The 25,555-nt window shown below is 40.7% G+C and overlaps 1 protein-coding gene across 2 annotated transcripts; it reads left to right on the forward strand.

The window, feature by feature from the left end:
- The first annotated feature begins 599 nt into the window (after positions 1-599).
- On the forward strand, positions 600-24,028 carry gba2 (glucosidase, beta (bile acid) 2). 2 transcript variants are annotated; one of them, XM_031289907.2, is made up of 19 exons: positions 600-899; positions 1,090-1,224; positions 1,595-1,815; positions 8,487-8,578; positions 9,044-9,159; positions 11,656-11,874; positions 12,700-12,939; positions 13,196-13,298; positions 13,843-13,996; positions 14,594-14,719; positions 14,861-15,045; positions 15,723-15,827; positions 15,938-16,045; positions 16,540-16,691; positions 17,175-17,281; positions 18,311-18,453; positions 19,154-19,269; positions 20,113-20,304; positions 23,130-23,384. In XM_031289907.2, the coding sequence occupies exons 3-19, from the start codon at positions 1,622-1,624 to the stop codon at positions 23,382-23,384; spliced, it is 2,607 nt and encodes an 868-aa protein (XP_031145767.1). In that variant the 5' UTR covers positions 600-899; positions 1,090-1,224; positions 1,595-1,621. The 2 variants fall into 2 exon arrangements, with proteins under 2 accessions (XP_031145767.1, XP_031145769.1); XM_031289909.2 differs by having other exon boundaries at positions 601-899; positions 1,090-1,815; positions 23,130-24,028.
- The last annotated feature ends 1,527 nt before the right edge of the window (positions 24,029-25,555 follow it).

A 25,555-nucleotide genomic window follows, 5' to 3' on the forward strand; every position in this document is an offset into this window, starting at 1 on the left:
AACAAATCGAAAGGGCATAAGTACTCGTTCATTCAACTTTTGACCTATAATCCATGTTGAATTTGCAAAAACTACAATCAAATCTGAGATTTCTCAACGACAATCAGGCGAAAGAGACAAATTTAGCCGTCTAGCTCCATAGAGTCCCATTCATTTTGCACTGGACCGTGATCACCCCCAGTGGAACTCTGGTGGAACTGCAACCAAAGTAGGTACAATGGGGCTTAATAGGGAGTGGAACGGCTTTCCGTAGACAGGCTTTGGATATGCCTTCAACCATCCTGGGAAAAATAAAAAAAAATCCGCCCCGTGGCACAGCTAACGAGGGGTGGACTGTTGCTATGGTAACTTGTAGGGAGGCGTAAACTATCTACAAATAACTAACACCTCACATTCTACAGAAGTTGTTTTATAACGCTTTTAATACATTGTATATTTATCTAAATGTGTGATGCCTGTCAATTGAAAGGAGGAATAATACGTGGGGACGAGTATAATCCCCCCTTCTTACTCAGAATGGTACAGGCTCAGCAGCGGCTTTTTGTCGGATTGTTGTATCCCTAAAGTAGGCTTGTCAGGTATTTATTTCCAGCCTGTTTACCAATTTTAACGCCATCAAACACAAATAACAATTAGCCATTCTTTGATTTTCCATCTAAGGTAGAGTTAGCTAGTAGCTTGGTGGAGGTTTGGATCAACGAATGTTGTAAAAGGAGGCGTTATGTGTAGGCAGCCTGAGCTAATTTGTACCTGAGATATTTTTCTGAGGGCAATAAAAGCCCTTGTATGAGTGGTAAATTGATTTGCATATTGAGCGCAGTGTGCTAGGTGCTAGCAGAAGCTACAGGGTCCTGACTGAGGTCGGTTTGGAGCAGCAGTGGGATGACGCAGTCTCTCCGGTATTATATAAAAAAAAACAACCTCTACATGATTAATGATTAAGGTGTTAAGTTATTAGTTTGCGGCTTTGCAACTAACCGCCGGTTACTGAGATGTTTGCTTGATATCGGCCCTGCTGTAATGTCCATCAGGTAAAAGTGATCACCACTTTTTAACCATTTTGTTTGATCATCTTTAATGTCATTGTAGGTGTCCCGGATGAACGACTGAGAGCGGCATCCTTAATACTTTCTAACTGTCAGCTGCTGACGGCACAGCGATATCCGGACTCCATGCAAAGAGGGGGACGGGGGTCTGCCATTTGTTAAAAGAGGAATCCAGAAGGTGATGGTGATGCAAATTGCTGCAACTAGCCCCCGAGAATATGAACATATTGAGCTGTAGAGGCTAAATTACCTCGTGGATAATACTAATCTTATGATGCCACTGGGACCTTCTACCCGAAGGAGCAATTATTTACCTGCAGGTATTCAAAGTTCGTCCGTTGGGAACCGGTTTAACTCACAGGAATGACCATTTGAAGCTTACTTGAACTACTTAGAATTTTAAGATTTCTAGATCACATGTAGCTTACCTCCTTAGTGTTTTGCTCCATGGTGAAGGCACGACAAACTAACTCTGTTGACATAAGGTGGTGACAACTCCCTATCATTAATGACAAGTGGTTTCATGCTCCCATTCATACATACTTAAGCTCCACATTGCTGGGTATCCTGCTAAAATGACTACAGAGTGGGGTGAAAAATCCTCAGCGGACCTTATGAGTAGGTATGTCTCCAAGGAAATGGGATATGGAGTGCCCAAGGAGGGTTGGCGTATCTGCCTGGCACATGAGTTCAAGGAGAAGAGAAAGCCCTTTCAAGCAAAAGATGTCTCGCTGTCCAATTTCTTGGAGCACATCGGTCTTGGAATCAGGTGAGACATGCACTCCACAATGTACAAAACACTACAAAAGCCCATGTCTACAGTTTTCTATGATAAACAAAATCCTCCAACAAATAATTGCCATTGAAAAAAAAATCAACATTCATTCAACAATAGTAAATAGTCTTTAACATGTTGTACAGTGCACACACCCTAGAGATTGTTTCCTCTAATGACAGTTTACACCTCCATATGTCAGTGCAACCTGTATCATTTAACCAACGTGGATGTTTTCCTGTGTAGTACCTGGGCAGGCATTAGCCTATAGTGTCATATTTCTGCTCTACTTCTTATCTCCCAGTGCAATCCTGCCTTGAAATGGTTGATGCTACTATAAGTTATATTTTCCATGCACTCCGATAACAAAACATTTACTTGTCCACATAAAGGCAGTTTAATTTGCAGTTAAAATGATAAATTTCAGCAGACATCACAGTAAACCATCAAGAAGCATTAAAACAGTATTAAACCAGTTTAGCTTATTGTCTTAGTTTTTTTTTTCAACAATGGCTAAAGAAAAATGTATTTCATGTGTCATAAGCCTCTTTCCGAAGAAGTAGTTACAGGAATGTAGCTATAGGAACAGTCCACTTCTAAACAGTTCTACTAACTACTCCCCCAAAACCGTTTTTTTTGTTTTGTTTTCACACTGGCCAAGTGGCCATAGAAACTGGTACGATGGGTAAGTTTAACTAGCATTAACAATTAGCTGGTTGAATGCGTGATGTTTATCTTATGAGTTGGCATACGTAGGCGAATTGCAACAGACAGTGAAGAATATGTACTGTTTGTGTTTCAGACGTTGCTAGGTCACTAAGAGAAGACACACCAGCCCGATAATCGGGTGTCGGGTCGTCTGGCGAGGTCCGTGACTCGAGTCTGTTCGGTGTGTCCCGTGCCGTCGGCCGTCCGAGGAGCCGTCGGCCTTCATTTGGGCCGACCTGACATGTTCAGTCGGGGACAGGGCAGTCAGGACTCACCCGGAAATGGGAAACCGCTCAAAATCTGACGAAAATCTTTTAAACTGACCTTTGTCAATCTGAAATGAAGACCGATTCAGCAACTGCATGGCCTATTTCTCGCTTAAAATGTTTTCAAAAAACACGTTTCGGTGAACTATTTTAGTACAATATGAGATCGTATTCTGAACGAGCCGCCATGACAGTCTGGCTGTGAATTTCCGGAGAAAAAAGAACCACGTGACGCGTTAGTCCAATCAGCTGCCGGTCTTCATTTTCTGGGAAATAATCGGACTGTTAATGGAAACAATACAGAGCAGCGCCGCCTGCTGCTATGGAGACATATTACGTTTCGCGCACACGCAGAGCGTACGCTCAAGTCGGCGTCGCCTCAGTGTGTTCTGAGGCATTTTTTGGACCTCGGGGACCCGACTGATCAGTCCGACTGGCTTTTCTGCCGACGGTCGGCCCGTCTGGTTGGTGTGTCAGGGCCCTAAGGGTTCCTAGGTGGAAAAGGGAAAAGACCCTGCCCTGAAGTAGGAGCTGAAAAGGAACTGCGGTCAGAGGAACTTAAAAATCCCCAAATTGGTCCAGTCGGAACATCAGAAAAAAGGGTTCTAGGAATGTTATGTTCTAGGAACTGCAAAAATCCCTCCGGTTGGAAAGGGACTTATATTTTCTGTCTCTGTGTACAGATAGAAGAGCACCTTTTAACACCCGAAGGGGGGTGAAGGGTTCTTTTGTAGTGCTGTCTGCCATTTTGTTTAGTCTATTCAAGAGCAGATAATATAGTTCTTGGTGTTTCCTGCCTATGATTTTGCCTCTGTATTTCCATACCAGCAAATTAGACAGATTCAATTCAGTTCAAAAAGCGTTCTTTATAAATGTTCTGTTGAATCAAAAAGGGTGTGGTCAACTTAAAATACTTCCATTGTTTTCAGAGGAAATTAACAAGTGGTTGGCCCGTCTTTAAAGTGGTACATGAGCTCTGGTCCCAGGTCAGGTTCAAGGTGCTGGTAATTTAATTCTCCAAAACTTTTAAAGCGTTCCAGCATTAAAGACAGGAAGATTTTAGGTGATCCATTCACAGTCCCACAAACCTAATGTCTGCATGTAAAGTGAGTACAGCTTAAATCTCTGCATCCGAATTGTCACCCTACAGCTATAGAAAAAAAAATCCAGCACAGATCTCAACATCTGTTGATCTGATCGCGTTTGTTTTCCCAACAACCTGCTGACTTCCAAGATGCAAAGTGATACATTCTGCAGCTTTAGTGGATTGATGGGCACACAGCCAGCATCACTTTCTCTCACTTATGTCAATCCCGAGAGTGTGTCTGTGTCAGAGGGAGTCTGGTGCGACAGTCATCATCTGTCCGTCATCAGGCCCGCTCTTTAGTGATTTGGACTCAATGGGTTTCTTATTGATGACTTTTGACTGAATAACTCAAGCTTTTATATAATTTTATTTCCATCCAAATCACAGCTATTAACGCTTCTACTTTTTTCACATTGTCTCCCCACGTGACACCTGCAGTGAAACGTAAGCTTGTTTATTCTCTATATGACATGTAATTTCCTTAGAGCTGCGAGCAAACACACCAGTGAGGTGCGTTGTTTTTGTATTATGTGACATAGTGCTCTGCTGAAATCCAACAAGTTCCCAGAAAATTGTTTAAACAGTCCACGTTAAACCACAAACTTGCTTCACTTCTTCAATCTGTTGCAATGTTTTACAATGCTGTAAAACAACCATACTGCTGACATTTTCTTACCCAAGGTGTCTCGGTCTGTGTAATCGCCATGGCAACATTTGTCTATTGCACAGATTACTGTGATAGTCTTTATGCAGTAGGATGAGGTTGTTTGGAGAGTGTTAAACCCAGGGTGAGCCACAACTTCAGCTCTTCATTATTTGAGTAAGATGTGGAGCAATATAGAATTACTATAATACATAAAAGAAATCCACTGTACAAGTTACCACCGTACAAGCAGGAGTGCCTTTTTTGCTAGAAAAATATATAGAAATACTGTAAATTATTGAGGCTTTTTTCGCTTTATACTGTACCCAAACAAGCTAATTGTGTAACAATAAGTTAATGCAGTACTTTATAGTTAAGCTTTGAAAGTAAGAGGAATTTAAAATGTGTCTTTAACCTACTTCATGGTCATTATAAGTTGCAATTGATTGTTTTTCACCAAAACCTTCCACTGAGCGCCTCATCAGTGGACCAATGCTTCAACCTAAATCAGCTGAATGGTAAATGTGTTTGTGATTAGATATCAATTAGAAGGACTGGAAACTTAGATTTAGGTTAGCATACTTTGGGTCCGTTTCAGAAAGCAGGTTTAGTGAAAACTCTTGAGTTTGTTAACCCTGAGATGAGGGGAAGTCTGGGTGTTCCGTTTCAGAAAGGGAGGTTATTTAAACCTGAGAAAGAGGGGTTACTCCAAAGTGTGCCTCGCTCTGAAACGTTTTTTTAAACGTTTTTGTAGTGTTCCCTGGACACAAACCAGTGAGAGCCATTAAAAAGAATTAAATGATTATAAATTATAATTCTGTTAATAACATGGTGTTGCAACCTCAGAATGGGATTAGTAGTAGGGCTTTGACTTTTACCCAAAAATCATATTTGAAGTTCGTTTGTTTATGAATATTAATATTCGAATATATTCGAATATTTATTAATAATATTTTGACCATTAAATGCCTTCAGTAAGACTTATATTGGTATCAAACTTCGTATATGTTCTGTCCACCAGAGGGCAGTGTATCAGTCAGTAGGCGTGCAATGATGTTGTTAGAAGAAAAACACACTGCCACCACTGTTATTTTTTTTATTTTTTTTTTTAATTAAAAGTCAGACTCTGGATTAAACACAAACAATATGCTTTCAACAGGAAGGTCGGATATTTCACCGTAGCCTACGTAAGTGGTCTAATGTTCATACTTTTGCGCTGGTGTGTGCGTCGAGCCGCGTGTGTATGGGGGTGTGTGTGTGCGTCTGGGGAGTTTGTGTTGTGAGAGAGTGAAGGTGATTACCGGTAGCTTCAGAGCGAGTAGCGACTCTATAGTCTTAGCGAGAGAAACTAAGTGTCTCCCCTGTTCTTTCTGACCACGGTGGGAAATCTGGAGCAGTAGAAGTTAACCCTCTCCTTGATTTTACGTTGTTATGGAGAAGGAGAACCAGGAAATGAGTCGGGGGAAATGCGCTACCAAGCCACGGCCGAGCGACGTGCGTCGCCGCGACGTGTAGTTACATTTTGAAATGCGTGAAAAAGCCTCGGAATCTGAATTGAAAACAAGGTTTACAAGCAAACACATTTACAAAAACTAATGCCCATAACAGGTTCGAAATTCGAATATTAAGGGCTGCCTAATATTCGTTCGAATATCAATTTTATTTTTTAATATTCGAATTATATTCGAATATTGAAGTTCGGCGTCAAAGCCCTAATTAGTAGTAGCTTACTTTTTCGCCCACAGGATTGCACCTAAATGAAATTATAGGTGTAGTACCATTCCAGTTTTCACCAGTAATATTATAGGTTACCTGGGATTAAATATGAAATTAATATTAGAGCTTACGCATTGACTCGAGCAGCAATTTTCTCCCACACCAATTCTCACTATTTTGCGTGTTGCTTTTTTAAAACAAAATATATATTCAAACTCGCTGTATGTGCGCTTGAGTAGTTCCAGTTCCAGAGGGATAAAGTATGCAGACCGATTTGTTTGTAGTTGTTGCCATGGTGAATCGTAGTATAATGGCTCCATTCATGCTGCCTTTTTATTGTGGTGCTGCACGCTTAACTCTGAGTGAACATCCTCTGAGTTGATTGAAACAACTCAAATCAGCTGTTCTGGAACCGAAAACTCAGAGTTTCCCATCTCAGGGTAAATCAACTCAGAGTTTAGGGTTAGACTCAGAGTTTGTTAAACCTCCTTCCTGAAACAGGCCCCAGGCCTGTATTTATACAGTAGATTAATACCAGCTGAGCCGCAGAACAAGAAGATCCTCACAATAATGCAACCTGCCATGGCTTCAAATAACTCGCTTGAGCTGATCCTATTCATCTCCTGAGTGGAGCTGTAAATCGCAGACCATTGTTGTTTCTCTGGACTGAGCTTTTCCTGTGAAGTTATTGTTTGCAGTACAGACAGGCCCTGCATTGGCATGCACAGCAATTTTGCAGTTGCATTGGATCTTCCTCACAACAACAAGAAAGCCCTTTGATGCTGAAACATTATTTGGTGTGTAAACACGGTCATAATGCTAAGCACAAAGCTACATTTCTCCATGTTTTGACATTCGATGCCGCAGACTGTTGAGCCGTTGAGCCACATTAATATTAGGTTGCTTTACTAGAGTTTCTGGCAACCTTAGGTGGGTTCTGGAATGAAATGGTAACCTCCAGGGTTAAAGAACAGATGCTTTTTCACACAGCAAATGCTATATTTCTAAAGGGTGTGTTTAGTCAAAATTGATCGAGACAAGATACTTTAGTATCTGAGTGTCTTACCACCTGCTTTGATGGGGAAAAGCCTGCTATACAAGCAAAACGTATATGGTTGTTGAAGCTGTCCATTTATTTTGAAGCTTGTACTCTTTGGTTTCCTCCAGTGTAGGGGTTCTTAAATCGTTTGTCAGCCCAAATAAATATGCCTTAGACCAAAGATGGATGAAGGCCAAAACTAGAGATGCCAGTGGTTCAGTTGTAGCACTGAACTAAATATTTTAGGCAGCATCTGTAAATGCAGCTGTTTGGGATTTTGCATTAAGCAAATAACAGGAAATTGTAGCACCTGCAAAGTAAATGCATTGTGTGTTGTTCACCAACCTGTCAGCTTGCTGCAGATATATTTAGCAATGGAAAAGAAAGCATGTTTATTGCATCCTGACCTTTCAAGGACCACTCAAAGTCCAGGATCTAAAAGTTAAAATGATGCAAGCTAAATGTAATGAGGGGCATCATTAGCACTGCAGCCTGTTTTGTGCTGAGCTAATGGCTTACCTACTGAAATATAACTCCTCAACTCAGCAGTAGCTTGCTACTTTGTGGCACATGAGCGGAAAGTGTACCATGTCTGAGCTCAGAGCATACACGGATGAATGAGTCGCGTTAACTGTGATATTGTAAGCCTGGGGCTGTGGGTGCGGTTTGAAACCTTTGTAACATAGCCTTATTAATATTTTACGCCACAACCCTGGAGTGCTGCACCTAGACACACTTCAGACATACTCTCACTGCGAACAACACTCAAATAAAGTAGAGGTGCCACTTTGACCTCATTCCATTTACAAGTGCTTCCTTCATGAAGTTGCACAATGCCCTCGTGTGTGTGTGTGTGTGTGTGTGTGTGTGTGTGTGTGTGTGTGTGTGTGTGTGTGGCTGCTTTTTAAATAAGCAAGGAGAAAACGCATGTTAACCAGTTCCATCACATGCTTGTGATGGTTACTTATAAACTAATTTGATAATTAAGAATGTCCCTATTCGTAACCCTTTAACACATGACTGTAGTTAGGGTGCAAGTATTACCACTGACTGTCTGAATATTTGTTGATGTCCTCGCTTGTTTTCTGGCATCTTTATTTACTTTCTCATCTGCATCTTCATTTACTTTCACATTTGCATCCTTCCACTTATGATTTTAAGGTAATCTGTTACTTTCATTACTGTAAACTTTATGTGTTCATCCAGGTATCTAAAGTGGTGGTACAAGAAGACACAGGTGGAAAAGAAAGCTCCATTCATTGATATGTTTCGTGCCCAACCCTTGCGTCAAATATATGGTGAGTTCAGATCTATCTTACAATAGATATAATACATATAAAACAATAGTTATATGCTGAATGGTTGAATTTTAGACAGACAAGTGGTCCAACATCTACGGTTTTATCAACATGTTAACATGTGACTACCAGTATAATTATGATTATCAATTTTGTGTAATCTTGAACCAAAACCTATTTTGACCCTTTGAATTTGACCAGTTGGGCGCCCGGATAGCTCAGTTGGTAGTGCGGGCGCCCACATATAGAGGTTTACTCCTCGACGCAGCGGGCCTGGGTTCGACTCCGACCTGCGGCCCTTTGCTGCATGTCATTCCCCCTCTCTCTCCCCTTTCATTTCTTCAGCTGTCCTGTCAATAAAGGCCTAAAAATGTCCAACAAATAATCTTGAATTCAACAATTTAAGGTCTTAATAGCAATTCTAATGTGACTGAATCCAAGTTGACACCATACTCTAATCTGCAGGTGCTCCACTTGGCGGTATTGGAGGAGGCACCATCACGAGAGGTTGGAAGGGGGAATTCTGCAGATGGCAACTAAACCCCGGGATGTACCACTACAAAACTGTCACAGCAAACCAGGTATGTAGGATCTCAAATAGATGAAAACTCATGTGATGCTCATGCATACTAAATCATAAAGAATAACTAAAGGATATTTATCTGGCTGTATATACAGTGAGGAAAATAAGTATTTGAACACCCTGCTATTTTGCAAGTTCTCCCACTTAGAAATCATGGAGGGGTCTGAAATTGTCATCTTAGGTGCATGTCCACTGTGAGAGACATAATCTAAAAAAAAAAATCCAGAAATCACAATGTATGATTTTTTTTAACTATTTATTTGTATGATACAGCTGCAAATAAGTATTTGAACACCTGTCTATCAGCTAGAATTCTGACCCTCAAAGACCTGTTAGTCTGCCTTTAAAATGTCCACCTCCACTCCATTTATTATCCTAAATTAGATGCACCTGTTTGAGGTCGTTAGCTGCATAAAGACACCTGTCCACCCCATACAATCAGTAAGAATCCAACTACTAACATGGCCAAGACCAAAGAGCTGTCCAAAGACACTAGAGACAAAATTGTACACCTCCACAAGGCTGGAAAGGGCTACGGGGAAATTGCCAAGCAGCTTGGTGAAAAAAGGTCCACCGTTGGAGCAATCATTATAAAATGGAAGAAGCTAAACATGACTGTCAATCTCCCTCGGACTGGGGCTCCATGCAAGATCTCACCTCGTGGGGTCTCAATGATCCTAAGAAAGGTGAGAAATCAGCCCAGAACTACACGGGAGGAGCTGGTCAATGACCTGAAAAGAGCTGGGACCACCGTTTCCAAGGTTACTGTTGGTAATACACTAAGACGTCATGGTTTGAAATCATGCATGGCACGGAAGGTTCCCCTGCTTAAACCAGCACATGTCAAGGCCCGTCTTAAGTTTGCCAATGACCACTTGGATGATCCAGAGGAGTCATGGGAGAAAGTCATGTGGTCAGATGAGACCAAAATAGAACTTTTTGGTCATTATTCCACTAACCGTGTTTGGAGGAAGAAGAATGATGAGTACCATCCCAAGAACACCATCCCTACTGTGAAGCATGGGGGTGGTAGCATCATGCTTTGGGGGTGTTTTTCTGCACATGGGACAGGGCGACTGCACTGTATTAAGGAGAGGATGACCGGGGCCATGTATTGCGAGATTTTGGGGAACAACCTCCTTCCCTCAGTTAGAGCATTGAAGATGGGTCGAGGCTGGGTCTTCCAACATGACAATGACCCGAAGCACACAGCCAGGATAACCAAGGAGTGGCTCTGTAAGAAGCATATCAAGGTTCTGGCGTGGCCTAGCCAGTCTCCAGACCTAAACCCAATAGAGAATCTTTGGAGGGAGCTCAAACTCCGTGTTTCTCAGCGACAGCCCAGAAACCTGACTGATCTAGAGAAGATCTGTGTGGAGGAGTGGGCCAAAATCCCTCCTGCAGTGTGTGCAAACCTGGTGGAAAAACTACAGGAAACGTTTGACCTCTGTAATTGCAAACAAAGGCTACTGTACCAAATATTAACATTGATTTTCTCAGGTGTTCAAATCATACAAATAAATAGTTAAAAAATCATATATTGTGATTTCTGGATTTTTGTTTTTAGATTATGTCTCTCACAGTGGACATGCACCTACGATGACAATTTCAGACCCCTCCATGATTTCTAAGTGGGAGAACTTGCAAAATAGCAGGTAGAGGTGTTCCCCTCACTGTTTTCCTCACTGTATATTTTGGTCCATGGACAATGGCTCCCTGACTTATTTGAATCTCAGCAATCAAAGTCCAGCAGCCTGTTAAGTCAAGGTTTATAAGAAGTCACATATTTCTTGACAGGCTGGTTTTGGGATTTTTTTTTTTTTAAGTTGATCATTCTCTTAATCCATAGGACAGTCCCTATCCAGTACCAGCCAAATGCTGAAGAGAAAATATTTAAACGGTTCCCTGCAGTTAATCCACATTATTGGATCTATTTTGTTCTTTTGTGGTGTTAATTTCCTATTCACCTGAGTAACTGGTCAACAACTAAATGCCACATGAACATATTTCCAATACGGCAACATTGGAGTTTAATGCTTAGACAATTTTCAGTTACATACAATAATACTAATTCAGGCGTTGGTGTAGAGGAGACAGATTATTTACCTACAGCAGTCTCTGTAGACTATAACGCAATGCATGGTGTGTTTTGAGGAGTGGGTGCGACTCTTTTTGTCCCTGGATAAACTCGCTCTATTGCTGTTACTGTCATTTCCACTACAGCCGTCTCCACCTGAATGTAGAACCAATAGCTGGATGCACATTTAAGTTTAGACATGTCCCCAGAGGGTTGTCAGAGGGCACTCTGGGAAATGTAGGAAGATAAGGCTGCCTTCACACTCACTGAGTCGGCTGTCAGACGGTCTGGCGAAAATGCAGGTCTTTCCATTCATTTTGAACTGGTGTAGTTTAGGCTGCGGCGGTGGGGGCTGAAGAAAATGCAAAAGTTGATAATTGACGAATGAATGAATTCACATTATTTTCCTTTTCTTAGTTTACAGTGTGTTTGCGACGCGGTGGGCAAACAGTTTACCAGCAGGTGCTATCTGTAGAGCGTCCTCCCACACTACAAGGCTGGAACTGGGGCTACTGCGGAGAGTATGCCTTCTATCATGCCTTGTACCCCCGCGCCTGGACTGTCTACCACCTGCCGGGACAGAATGTCACCTTAACCTGCAGACAGATTTCCCCAGTCATCCCCCATGACTACCAGGTAACAGAGGCATCTCTGGATTTCATACAGTCCAATAGAGTTATGATACTTTTGTTGCAATAGGCATTATATTTTGTTTTAATATTGTAGATTTAAGAAAATACAACAAGGACTTAAGTTTTTGAAAATAATAGATTCCATCACATCTTGGCCATTAAGACAAAAATTAGACCGATATTACCTTACAGCAGTCAGCAGCAGCGTATATGTTGGCCGATAAGTAACAAGAAATTGTAGCAAAGAAATGCCAAACTAGGTTTAAGGTAATTTAGTAAAAAAGTGTCGCCATTACATGGCAAGGGGATTTTTTTTCTCAATATAAAATATCTAGTTGAGTAGCTTGGTCACAATGGTAACAGTATTTATACTTTATGTTTAAAAAAGATAACTATCGACTATATGTTATCAGTATTGTCCTAACAAATCCAGTATCAGATATAATTAAAAGACTTGAATGTCTTACTCCTAAGAAGTCCAATTGAATTTGCACAAACAATAAATAGTATAGTTGCTGAAAAGCACACAAGCTTGTTGAAATAAATGTGGGCTAATGATTCACCTACTCTACATAACATCTTGTTTAAGCCAAGCAATTAGATGGTTAAGATATGTCCTAATTACAGAATACTGATAACCCATGACTAAAAAGAGCATCCACACAAAGACAAAAAAGCCTTTTTTCCTTCTTCAGGATCATTATTGATCCTTGCTCATGTTGAAATTGTTTTTTTTTGGTTGCTAGGTTCAAACGGTGTATGTATGTTGACATGCTGGTTCTACAAAAGTTTTCTACATATTCCACCATGTATATCTCCCTTCTCTCAGGACTCTAGTCTCCCAGTGGCAGTATTTGTGTGGGACATAGAGAACAAGAATGACTTCGCTCTGGATGTCTCCATCATGTTCACTATGGTCAACGGATCGGGACACAAGGATGACAAGAGCGGGGGACACTGGAATGAACCATTCCACCTGGAGAAGGAGGGGGAGGCGGTGTCTGGGGTCTTGCTACATCACTGCCCTCCAGTGAACCCGTACACTCTGTGCATCGCAGCCCGAGAACAGGTTTGATTTACAAGCTTATGATTTTTAGCAGCTTCAAGGTTTTTGTAAAAGGTTGTACTGTACTGTAGGTACAGTAGCTGTACAAACAATTATCAGGGAACAAACAGGATTTGCAACAATAGTCTTGGTTATCTGGAAGTGGAATTATAATAATCAGCTGGTTGTGAAATCTGTGGTGTTAGTGAGCATTAGGTTTTAGATTTACTGTGTGTGTGTGTGTGTGTGTGTGTGTGTGTGTGTGTGTGTATTTTAACAGCCCGACAGGGAGGTCAGTCACCAGACAGCGTTCAGTCCAAAGGGAACCTGCAGTGGCCTGTGGAGTGACCTCATCACTGATGGACGGCTGGACTCTCCTACAGGTCAGTGCTTAAACACACGGTGAAGGGATGAGACAGATTCATAATAAAACAGATGTCTGAAGTTGTTTCCTCAACATGAAGCAGAAACATAAAAAAGAAGTGGGAAGTAGAATGAAAGAAACTGATACATAGTAAAACACCCACAATAGCAATACATCACTTGAGCATTAAACATTGTGAGCAGATATGACAAAATGTAAAATAGTAATTGGTGAATAGTAATTGGTGTAACTATTTTCAAAATGATAGTTCAATAAATAACAGGTACAAGTACATAATCGCTGAGATTTTGTGCAAAAAACAGTGATATTTTATATTTTATCGAGTGAGTTGACCCGACTCAATGAATAAATAAGTGGTGGATAAAGAGCAAGAGCTAAACCACTCCATTTCTTTAAAGTAAAAAGGAGGTTGTTTACCAATTTTGTGATATTTTCTCTATATGTCATTTTTAATACTGTTCTGTAGTGATATATAGTTTTAAGTTTGATGGAGATGCCAGGTATGACCCATGTTAACCTCCTTCTCTGACTAACCTCCGCAGGATCCAGCCCGCCGACGCCTAAGGGAGAGAAGGTGGCAGCAGCGTTGGCTGTAGGCTGCTCAGTGCCGGCTCAGAGCCATAACCGCCTGGAGTTCTGCCTGGCCTGGGACATGCCCACAATCACCTTCGGCTCTAGAGAGAGGGAACACATCAGGTACGTCAAACACACACACTGTGAGGTGCTTTGCAGAAATGCAAAAGCTGGGGTTTGTTATAGCTACAGATATCTTTCTCCCTGTTTTTTAATTCCATTTGTTACTTTTAACTGAAAAAAGACCACACTAGTGTTTCTTGTTAACTTTCTTTGCTGTGGTTGTTTGGTGTGGGTCACTTTCAGTGCTGTGTACAGTGTTGAGCGTTAACAAAGCTATTGGCTGTCCATGCTTATTCCTTCTTTTTTTTTTTTTTTAAATCCCAGTCTCAGATGTGTTTTTGCATTTGTGATAAATTGCAGCCTACCAATTTGCCATGTATAATTTATTGTGGCCAAAGTACAATAGGCCTTCCCAAATGCAAAAAATAAAAACCTACAGTGACGTCCAAACAAATATACTTTAAATGCCGTGTCCTATTTCAAAGCATCAGGCCCAACTGACACACCTTTGACCTCTATGTGGAATATTATGTAATGCAAGGCAAAAGTAAGACCTTCTTAAAATGTTAATCAAAATACAGTGTTTTCTGCTTTTGTATTTGCATTTGTTGAACATGCAGTGTCTCTAACATCAGCTTGTGGCTTTTCTTTGTCCAGGAGATACACGCGTTACTTTGGGACCAAAGGGGACGCGTCCCCCTCGATTAGTCACTACGCCCTAACACACTACACACAGTGGGAGAAGAGCATTGAGGAGTGGCAAAGACCCATACTGCAGGACAGGTAGTCTGTAGGTTACATGAGAAATAAACACTAGTTTATCAAAAACTATGATAAATTACATTGACCTCAATACCAATCAATAGTTTTCTGTCTATGAATGCTTAGAATGTGTTTATCCTCTCACCTTGGCTTGTGTTGCAGCTCTCTCCCCTCCTGGTATAAGTCAGCCCTGTTTAACGAGTTGTACTTTGTGGTGGATGGAGGCACGGTGTGGACAGAGCTACCAGAGGACGCTGATGTCAGTGGTGGGGTGCGCAGCGAGGACGGGGGGCTGCCAGCTCAGCCTGCTGTCATCAAGGAGTTTGGCCGTTTCGCCTACCTAGAAGGTAAGTGCCAAAGTGCCACGTGTTAGTCCGCAAGACTAGACACATAGTTTAGGGCTCCAATAATGAATCGATTAGTTGATGGACAAAAAAATTCCTAACTAAGCAAATAATTGAACATTCCCTGGTTCCAACTTCTTTTAATGTGAGGATTTTGTGCATTTCTGTTTTATATAATTGTAAACTGAATTGGGTTTTGGATTGTTGGTCAAACAAAACGAGATTTAAAGACATTACCTTAAACTCTGGGGAATTATATAATGGGGATTTTTCACTACTTTGACATTTTATAGACAAAACTATTTAATAAGTTGCAGCTCTACTGCAGTTTGTTAATCAAGGTCTAGAAACTATAAACGTTGATCACATTGTAGGCTTTCATTGATTGCAGTTTACAACTAAATATTAATGTGACATATCTGATATTAAAGTGAACTTGAAGTGGTGTCCAAAAAAAAAATGTGTACACAAAATACTACATACCAAAGCATGATCCTTCATGCTAACACTTGCTAAGCAAAAGTCATGCATTTGTTTTCGTTTATTGAAAAAAAACAGATCTGTCGCACAAGAGAAAAACAAAATTGTATTCAGTATTCAGGGTTGGCAAAAGTAAAAAAAGAAAGATCTGCCTATATTAAATATGTGACCAACATTACTATGTTATTGTTGTTTCCCAGGTCAGGAGTACAGAATGTACAACACATACGATGTGCACTTCTACGCCTCCTTTGCACTTATCATGCTGTGGCCCAAACTTGCCTTGAGTGTGCAATACGATATTGGTGAGTGAAGTGCTGTTATCTTAATGTTTTATCAATTATCCAAGCATGTGTATTTGATAAAGAGCAATACCAGGGCAAGGGTATATTTAGGGGCATTAATCTCTTCTCAGCTGGCAGTGTGGTTCAGCAGGACCCCACAGAGAGGCTCCATCTGATGAGTGGGCAGTATTCTCCTGTCAAGGCCAAAAATGTGGTTCCTCACGACATAGGAGACCCAGGTAGGAGAAAGACAATCTCGTTAACTACAGGGATAACTCAATGTTTGATTTTCATAGGTTTCAGTGCATTTCTGTAGCCTGGTTGACACCAGACCCTTCTCAGTTGTAACTGAGAGTGGGTCTGGGGAAGGTTAATTCACAGCCCATTTCCAAAGGGGCGTCACCAACGGACGCCGCTCAAATGTCTCTGGGCGCAATTGGATAGTCCTTCAACCAATCAGACCAACGATCCGGGTGACGGAGCAGCAACAGCGGCATCAACGGGTTGCTGCGCTTCGGTGGCCGTCACGTTGAATGTAAACAAAAAGCTGCTTGCTGTCGCTGCGCTATCATCATCGTGTAAAGCCCGCAACCTCAACGGTTGTGATTGGTGCCTCGATTTGGAAAAATTGTAAATGGGCTTGAATGTGCTCTTGGCCAGACTGACTTGCAGAGCAAATCTCAAATTTGCCGGAAGTTCGTCAGGGTTTACAACATGATGACTCTGTCCCTAGATGATGAGCCATGGCAGAGGGTAAATGCCTACCTCATCCATGACACTGCAGACTGGAAGGACCTGAACCTGAAGTTTGTCCTGCAGGTCTACAGGGACTTTCATCTCACACAGGACAATCAGTACCTGCAGGACATGTGGCCCGTCTGCCAGGTATAACTGATCCATATAGTCTGCATTAGGGCTGAACGATTTGGGGGAAACAATTCTAATTGCAATTTTCCTGCCAGATATTGCGACTATGATTCGATTTGCGATTATTATTTTTTTTTTAGCTACGTCTTGCACCTTCTACAATTATGTTAAATAAAGGAATACAAAATAAATGAAAGAGCCACTGAATATGTAACATTATTCCAGCATTTATCGTATGAAAAAACAAATATAATAATGAAAAGCGGAATAAAAAATGTTAAATCAAATGTGACACCAAACATTCAACTAAATATTTCACATTCGATCGTCTTCACGATTAGCTAATCGCATTCTTTCAAATCTCGATTTCGATTTGAAAACCCTAGTCTGCATTTCAGATCCCATCTGTAGTGGTAACACAAAATATGAGTATACTGGATTATATGGTGCTTGCTCAGATTTTTGTTCCACTCAACTATGTTATTGTGGTTGTTCTGCTAGGCGGTGATGGAGTCAGAGATGAAGTTCGACCTGGATGGAGATGGCCTGATAGAGAACTCTGGATATGCTGACCAGACCTATGACGGTTGGACGGTGACTGGACCAAGGTGAGAGGATGAAAAACATGGTTGCCCTGAAATAAACACTATCAGTAGAGATTAGGTTACAGAAATATCTAGGTGAGAGAAAGAGTATCCCTTGTTCTGAGTACACAGGACTCCCTCCCTTGGGTTCTCTTATATCCCAGTGAATCTTAGTGCTCTGTGATAACACCCAGTAGCTATTTGCACACAGTCCACACCTAATACCATTAAAATATTCAAATTCTATTAACAAATTAGTAACCTTGAAACAATGAATACTTGGCATCCAAAAATGTAACCGCTCTATTTTGATTAAATTAAATCTAATCTAATCATTAAAATCTATTTGTATTAATTTAGCACTCCTCATAGAAAGAAACTACTGTATGATGATTGCATAAATGCATAAAACCTTAAGTTAGGGCTGTGCAATTAATCGCAATTTTACAATTTTGGCTCCTAATCACAAACACAAAATAATCGAGAAACATTTTTCTGCACATTACGTTTTGCAAGTAAACTCTTATTTTGTCTTATATTCTGAATGAAAGGGGGAAAAAAAGTTAAAACGGGAAAAGTATGAAGGGAAATTTCACAATTCTAGGTGTTTTCACTTTAGTGTATGACTCTTCACTGTTTTTTTTAAGTTCAATAATTGCAACATCTTTCCAAAAGACAATGAATAATTGTGTTAATCACAATTTCAATATTGACCAACAATCGTGATGATGATTTTTCCCCCCATAATCGAGCAGCCCTACCTTAAGTCTGAATTGGATAGCAGGGAGAAGGAAAAGGAAAAAAGCACGACTCCTGACAAAGAAGGAAAAAATGAGTTGTGCATAGCTGCAGTGCTTCTCTAACTGTGACCTGAGGGCCAAGGTTGAGTTCAGTACTAAGCTTGACATTTTTCCATGAAGTCAATCCTTCAGTGTTTTAAATGATTACAGCAAGGTTACATTTGTCTCAAATTCCACACTGTTTTTATGTGAGAGAAGTCACATTAATTAATCTATTTTATCTGGTGTGGTTTTGTGTATTTGTATTCTACAGTGCGTACTGTGGTGGGCTGTGGTTAGCGTCCCTGTGTGTGATGTGTAAAATGGCCAAACTGGTGGCCAATGAGGAGACATACCAACGTTATAGAGACATCTTGGGCAGGGGCAGTGCTGCTTTTGACAAACTGCTGTGGAACGGTAAGTAAATATCTATAAAATATTTATTAGATTAGATTCAACTGTATTGTCAGTGTGCAGTGTACAAGTACAAAGACAGCGAAATACAGTTTGCGTCCAACCAGAAGTGCAAAAAAAAAAGCAGAAAAGTGCAATGCGATATACAAGTATAGACAGGTGGTGCATAGGCAGGACAAGAAATATATTGCAGTGATATAAGAGCAGAATAAATATGGCTATGTAATATGAACAATGTATGAACAACATGTACAGATATGTGCAATGTAGTAGCAGTGACATACTAGTAGTAAGAATAATATAGATATATGCATTGTATTAAGAGAATATATAATAAGAAAAACTGAATAAATATGGATATACTGAATGAACCATATAGACAGATATGTACAGCTATGTGCAATGTGGTAACATAAGAATAGTAAGAATAAGTGTATGTGCAGGATGAATAGTATGAAGAGCAGTGTAATATGGCTATGTATAGGTTATATGGAAAGGGTTCACTCAGTTGCATTTAGTGCATATTTAAAAACCTACATATTGTGTATTTTGATCAAATCTTGTGAAAAGCTAAATAGTGAGAGGCATGACAAACTCATTTGCTTATTCCCACGTACTGTTAAACACATCAATGATAAAAAAATAAATTATCTTGAGATGTAAACTGCCTTTCCTTTACTTTCTATTTTCCTTTCATGTTTAGGCAAGTACTACAACTATGACAGCAGTGGGAGAGACCTTTCTAATAGCGTCATGTCTGACCAGTGTGCTGGCCACTGGTTCCTGAGAGCATCCGGGCTGGGAGAGGGAGACTACCAGGCAAGTTCCACAAGCTCCACCTTTTTAAACTGTAGGCAATAAGCCCTGCTTTTAGTAGAGGAGCTGTTTAGCCCTTCCAAAGCAGTACAAGATGACATGGGGTACGTCCCATAGCACTTAAACTGCATCCCTGATTCCTCCACTTGCCTCCCTTCCTCACATCTTAGTCCCTCCCACCGAGGAGGCCTGGGAGAGACGCAAGGAAATCATTGGAGGAGATGTGCGGGCAAATGTGTTTTAGAGGGATGAGTCCTTTTCCTCTGAAGCGTCACATGAATTCGTCCGCTGTTTGGACGGAGTAGCCGTTTTTCTTTTTTTGAGCAAAGACATCCAGAAACTGGATTCAACTTTCAGTTATCTCCTCCTTTAGCTACTCTCACTCCTATTATATAGCTATTCTGTACTTTTTATTTTCCCCCTTTCTGCTTTTATACATGCATAGTAGCAAAATAGCTTTTTGAAATTTGTTGGAATATTGTAAATATGTCTAATTGCACACAGTACATAGTTTTTTGGATTCTTTTTTTGGGCTTTTCCTCCTTTAATTTGACAGGACAGCTAGGTGAGAAATGGGAGAGAGAGGGGGAAGACATGCAGTAACTCATGGTCGGATTCAAACCCTGGACCTGTGTCGAGGCATAAACCTCTCAGTATATGTGCGCCTGCTCTACCCACTCAGCCACCCCGGCCACCATCGTGTTTTGTTTAATGTTCATGACCTAACATCTCTTGCTTTCCCTACGCCAAGCTGCAAATTACCCAAACATCAACAAAGTTGTGTTTTCACATTAAGACATGCATCAAAGCTTTGTGGTTTCAGCATCATTTCCTCTCTCCCACCAGGCTTTTCCAAAAGAAAAAATCCAGAGCGCACTAAAATCTGTCTTTGACTTGAATGTAATGAGCTTCGCTGGAGGCCAGATGGGGGCAGTTAACGGCATGCGTCCTGAGGGAGTGCCCGACCGCTCCAGTGTCCAGTCAGATGAGGTCTGGATTGGAGTAGTGTATGGACTGGCAGCCACTATGATCCATGAGGTAAGTGTGTGTTTTAGTGTCTACACTGTACCACAATAAAGTATATATTGAAATTTTGTTGTTGTTGAAAACTATAGAGGAAATATTTATTCATAATTCAAACTGAAAGTCCAAAGAGAAATTGAAAGTCCAAAGAGAAAACGAAGCGAGATCAAATTCAAAATATTATCATTTTTTTAAATTTTCCATTGATCAAATTCAAAATATTATGAACAGCAAGGGGAGCTGACTGCTGGGTTATCCTCTTATTTCACATGATAGAAACTGATGATGTAGTCTAAACACAAACCACATTTCATGCAACAACAGTGAAGTTTTCATGTAGTTACTATAATTGGGCCCGTGTTAGTGAGGACTAGATTAGGACTGTATTTAAAGCTGATTCTGGTTTCCAACTTCGCCCCAGGTGTGTCTGTTTAAAACACGGACGGAGACAACTTCTCTCTTCTGATGTTTTATTTAATGAAGCAACAGTACAAACATGGGTGTGGGTAGCTCTGCTACGTGTGTTTGTGTGTTGTCAGATCTCGAGGACACACACACACACACACACCCACACACACACAATCTCAACCGGGTAGTCATCATCCGAACTGCGACCTCTCCTTTTTCTTTCTCTCACTTTTTTCTCCGGGTGGTGCGCGCAGTGTGAGGTGCGTGTCCGCGCTATTCTCCGGAAAACGTGTGTGAAACAGCAGATGGAAATTATAAAAAAGAAATCAATTCTATAATCTGGATCGGGAGTTTGCCGTAGCAGCAGCAGCAAACAACTGGAAACTTCTTACAATTTTTGTCTGCTATTTCACCACTAAATTCAAAATTGAGACTTTTTTATGCGAGCAATTAATTGTGTAGAGTTTAAATATGGGCAGTTTCACAAACATTGATGGCCAACTGCACATTTTCTCCGATGTTGTCAGAAGCTCCAGTCTGACGGGACAGCCAGCTGGTGGCGGCCGGGATCGCCTCCCTGCCGGCCGGCCAGTGATGCTCACAGACACCGCTGTCAGCTGGAAGTCTCTCAATAGAATCATGTTTATTTCCTGAAATATGGCTCGTTTACCGTTTGAACACATTGTCATCAATATTAACAAGGTTTAAAATGACCCATTTTTCAAATTTGGATATCGTTTCAAAATTGGAAATCAAATGAACAAAAAAGTACACAGGCTGTACAAAAGGCCGTCAATCAGGAGTGATTGTTGTGAGTACGTGTCGGAGAATAGCGCGGACACGCACCTCACACTGCGCGCACCACCCGGAGAAAAAAGTGAGAGAAAGAAAAAGGAGAGGTCGCAGTTCGGACGATGACTACCCGGTTGAGATTGTGTGTGTGTGTGTGTGTGTGTGTGTGTGTGTGTGTGTCCTCGAGATCTGACAACACACGTAGCAGAGCTACCCACACCCATGTTTGTACTGTTGCTTCATTAAATAAAACATCAGAAGAGAGAAGTTGTCTCCGTCCGTGTTTTAAACACACACCTGGGGCGAAGTTGGAAACCAGAATCAGCTTTAAATACAGTCCTAATCTAGTCCTCACTAACACGGGCCCAATTATAGTATCTACATGAAAACTTCACTGTTGTTGCATGAAATGTGGTTTGTGTTTAGCCTACATCATCAGTTTCTATCATGTGAAATAAGAGGATAAGCCAGCCTGGTGGCCAAGCTGCAGACAGATGCTCCTCAACAGTGTGCTCCCCAGCAGTCAGCTCCCCCTGCTGTTCATAAGGGGCCTCTGCACCCCTTTCGTTTCAGACCCTCCCACCAGCCTTTGGGCCACGCCTCCTCATTTACATTGACATGTGTCAAGTCCAAATGAAAAGCCAATGTTAAATGTAAATTCAAAAGCCAAATATTAAATCCAAATGAAAATCCAATGTTAAATTGAAATCGAAAAGCCAAATATTAAATCCAAATGGAAAAGCCAATGTTAAATATAAATTCAAAAGCCAAATATTAAATCCAAATGGAAAAGCCAAATGGAAAATTAAAAAAAAATATATATTTTTTTAATTTGATCAATGGAAAATTTAAAAAAAATAATATTTTTAATTTGATCTTGCTTTGTTTTCTCTTTGGACTTTCAATTTCTCTTTGGACTTTCAATTTGAATTATGAATAAATATTTCCTCCATAGAAAACACTCAAGTAATTTATCATTCAAAGGCCTGCATTCTTAAGTTTGCAATGGTTAAAAGTCTTAATATATATTGTTAATCATAAAAAAAAGTCTTAATATACTGTATTAATCTAAAATGTTGTTCTGTTAACTATGACTCCAGCTTCATATTAAAGGGACAGATATAATAGCGGTATTCAATCTTCTCACCTAACTCTTGTGAATAAAGCAAATAAGCCTATTTCAAAAAGTACATAACCATTTCTTTAAGTTTCCACATGTTTGTTTAGGGACGCTGCCCTAGAAGTAATAATAATAATATTAATTAATTAATTACATTTATATAGCGCTTTGTCATAAACACCCAATAGTGCTTCAGGGTGTGGGGACTACTCTCTACCTCCTGGGTGGTGCACCAGGTGGGTGCACCACACATCAGCTCGGTAGAGAGGGAGGGGAACATGTTTTTGGTGGTGGGGGAAACCGGAGCACCCGTAGAAAACATGCAAACTCCACAAAGAGAGGCCCACGATGACCAGGGTTCAAACCTGGTACCTTCTTGCTTTGAGGCCACAGTGCTAACCATTGGGCCACCGTGCTGCATGTAGAAGTAACTTGATGTTTGCCTGGCTGGTTGTATTGACTGTGTGACATTAGCTGAAATACTGCCTCACACCTCTGCGGCTGTCTTTTTTTAACTCAGGGCATGCTGGAGGAGGGTATGCGCACGGCGGAGGGTTGCTACCGAACTGTGTGGGAGAGGCTGGGCATGGCTTTCCAGACTCCTGAAGCCTACTGTGAAAAGAGCATCTACCGCTCTCTGGCGTACATGAGGCCTCTGAGCATCTGGGCCATGCAGCTAGCCCTGAACACCTCGCAGAAGGATCAGACCACATCAGCTCAAACTGGAGCCACAGATGGGGAGCAGGGACGGGATTTGAGAGAAAATCAGAGCTAGGACCTGAGCCATTAGACTGGTGAGATCGGAGAGGTACAGCGAGTTCCTCTGAAAACAACTTCCGGACTCTCCTGCAGCCACCACCCTCATCTGCATTTTTCAAGAGACTGCAAATGGTTCCTGATTACTTTTTTTTTTTTTTTTTAAAGTTGTGCGATGTCAGGTGGTAGCCAGGCTATGTCAAAATCAGAGCCAGTCTGTATTGATAATAAAAATTGACCTTGTGTTTCAGCAACATATTGTCTGTTTGCACGCACACACATGCAAGCACTACATTTCACAATCCTCCATAATGTTTCCTTATTTGGAACAAGTTTATATGCTAAATATTTGAGGACTGTTGTGTTATTATACCACTCACATGTAGTCATTGTCTTTAACAGTTAAGTACATCAGATGGCCTGTGGGTTAATAAAGAAAGATTTCTTGAGCCGAAATATACACTTAAACACTTAGTACAATTAAATTTGAAGGCTGTACTAAGGTAATATGCGATGAGTAGTGTTGGAAATTGATTTCTTTTTATGGCATTTGGTGCCTTGTTGCATGTTGGCCATATCTACAGTATATTAATATAGCGGCAACATTTGCAATGTTTTTTAAAATCAATCCTCATGACAATCATGCTAAATAAATGACAATGAGATTCAACAGCAGGTTCATTGTGTTTTTTTCACAAAACATTCAAATATTTTTTCAACAAGTAACAGGGACATCAGAGTTTATTGAAGTTAAAGTTACTCAAGATACAGACAGGTGACAAATTAAAGGAAAAACTGAATAAATTAATTGAGAAACCCAACAAATGAGGACAAGGAATCGCTGCATGGTATCAACATTAAGTGGGCATGTCTGTGAAGGGGAGACTCGTAGGTACTTTTATTCTGATATCTTCAGGTAAGTGGTCAAGGCATTAATTTAGCTGGTGATCCGGCTGTCAGTTTGTAGAAATGCTACAAAAAGTTGCTGTTATTTGCTCCTGTGTTGTTTCTTAACTAAGATTGTGTTCATTTAATGATGCCAACAAGCTGTTAATCTTTATGCGTGTAATGTTTCCTGAATTTAGAGCTCTAATGCTGCTAACACAGCTTTCTATATTTTGTCAGTTTAATTTTCTGTTATCTGGAAAAAGTGGAAGCTACATAATGCAGACTTGTAGCATCTAAGGGTGTGGATTCTTTTTTTTTAAAGTTTCAATTACAATTGGACTATTGACTTTAAATTCAATTATTTTGGATACATAGACATACAGCAAAGTATGATGTGCTAGTTATTTTGCTGCTGGTTTCTCACCTTTTCCCCTGATTATGGCAACTACCTTGGTAATTAAAGTTGCATGGTTATTTCAACACCAGTTTCACAAAAACTGAACCTCCTAACCATCTCTCCTTGGGAGCAGCCTCTACAGAGGGGCAATATGCAATGCAACCTTCCTCTTAACCTTCCTGTAGTCCTCCAGGATGCGATCAGTCAGGGAGGAGGTAGCAGGCAGAAAGGACTGCTTTCTCCTGGGAGCTGGCAGCAGTCAGGAAGGAGGCAGAGAAATAGGGGTCAGTGAAGGGACTTGACACAGTCAAATCAAGTGTTTGGTCTTCCTCAAAGCACACGTCTTGTTCGTCCTCACCTTCATTCACACCCTCCAAAATGTCCTCTGTCTCCATTGTGACGGGGTTCACCTTCAGGGGCTGTCCAGTCTGACTCAGCAGGAAGACCAATCAGCTCTCCTATGAAAAAGAAGAGTGAGGATCTCTCTCTCTCTCTCTCTCTCTCTCTCTCACACTCACACTCACACACACACACACACACACACCTCATTAGTTGTATTCAAAGCACTCTATATTGATACCATTTAATTTTAATATCAGAGCTGTTTCTGCTATGAGTATACATGTATGGTTTGCTTTGGCAGTGGGAGTGATACAAATAAAGCCTTGTTCAGGGTTCGTACACCTTTTCCAAGGTAAAATTCAAGCACTTTCAAGGTCCATTTTAAAGCTTTTTCCAGCACCGTAAACCACTGTAAATTACATACCAATACATAGTCAAAATTATTATTTAGTGTTTTTATCACATTAAAAGAGATAATGCTATAAACAGCCAAAATTGTGTTTCGTAATAGCAGAAGGATCAGATATCTTCATGGTTCATAACATAACATACAGTAAGACAGC

Source organism: Sander lucioperca, chromosome 17 (genome assembly GCF_008315115.2).
Source record: "Sander lucioperca isolate FBNREF2018 chromosome 17, SLUC_FBN_1.2, whole genome shotgun sequence".
NCBI classification, from domain to species: Eukaryota; Metazoa; Chordata; class Actinopteri; order Perciformes; family Percidae; genus Sander; species Sander lucioperca.

Excerpts from the sequence above, each read along its gene's own strand:
- gba2 (XM_031289907.2), top strand. The coding sequence starts at position 1,622 with ATGACTACAGAGTGGGGTGAAAAATCCTCAGCGGACCTTATGAGTAGG. Across the intron at positions 14,720-14,860 it reads AGACCCATACTGCAGGACAG|CTCTCTCCCCTCCTGGTATA; the intron begins GTAGTCTGTAGG and ends CTTGTGTTGCAG. Across the intron at positions 18,454-19,153 it reads TGACAAACTGCTGTGGAACG|GCAAGTACTACAACTATGAC; the intron begins GTAAGTAAATAT and ends TTTCATGTTTAG.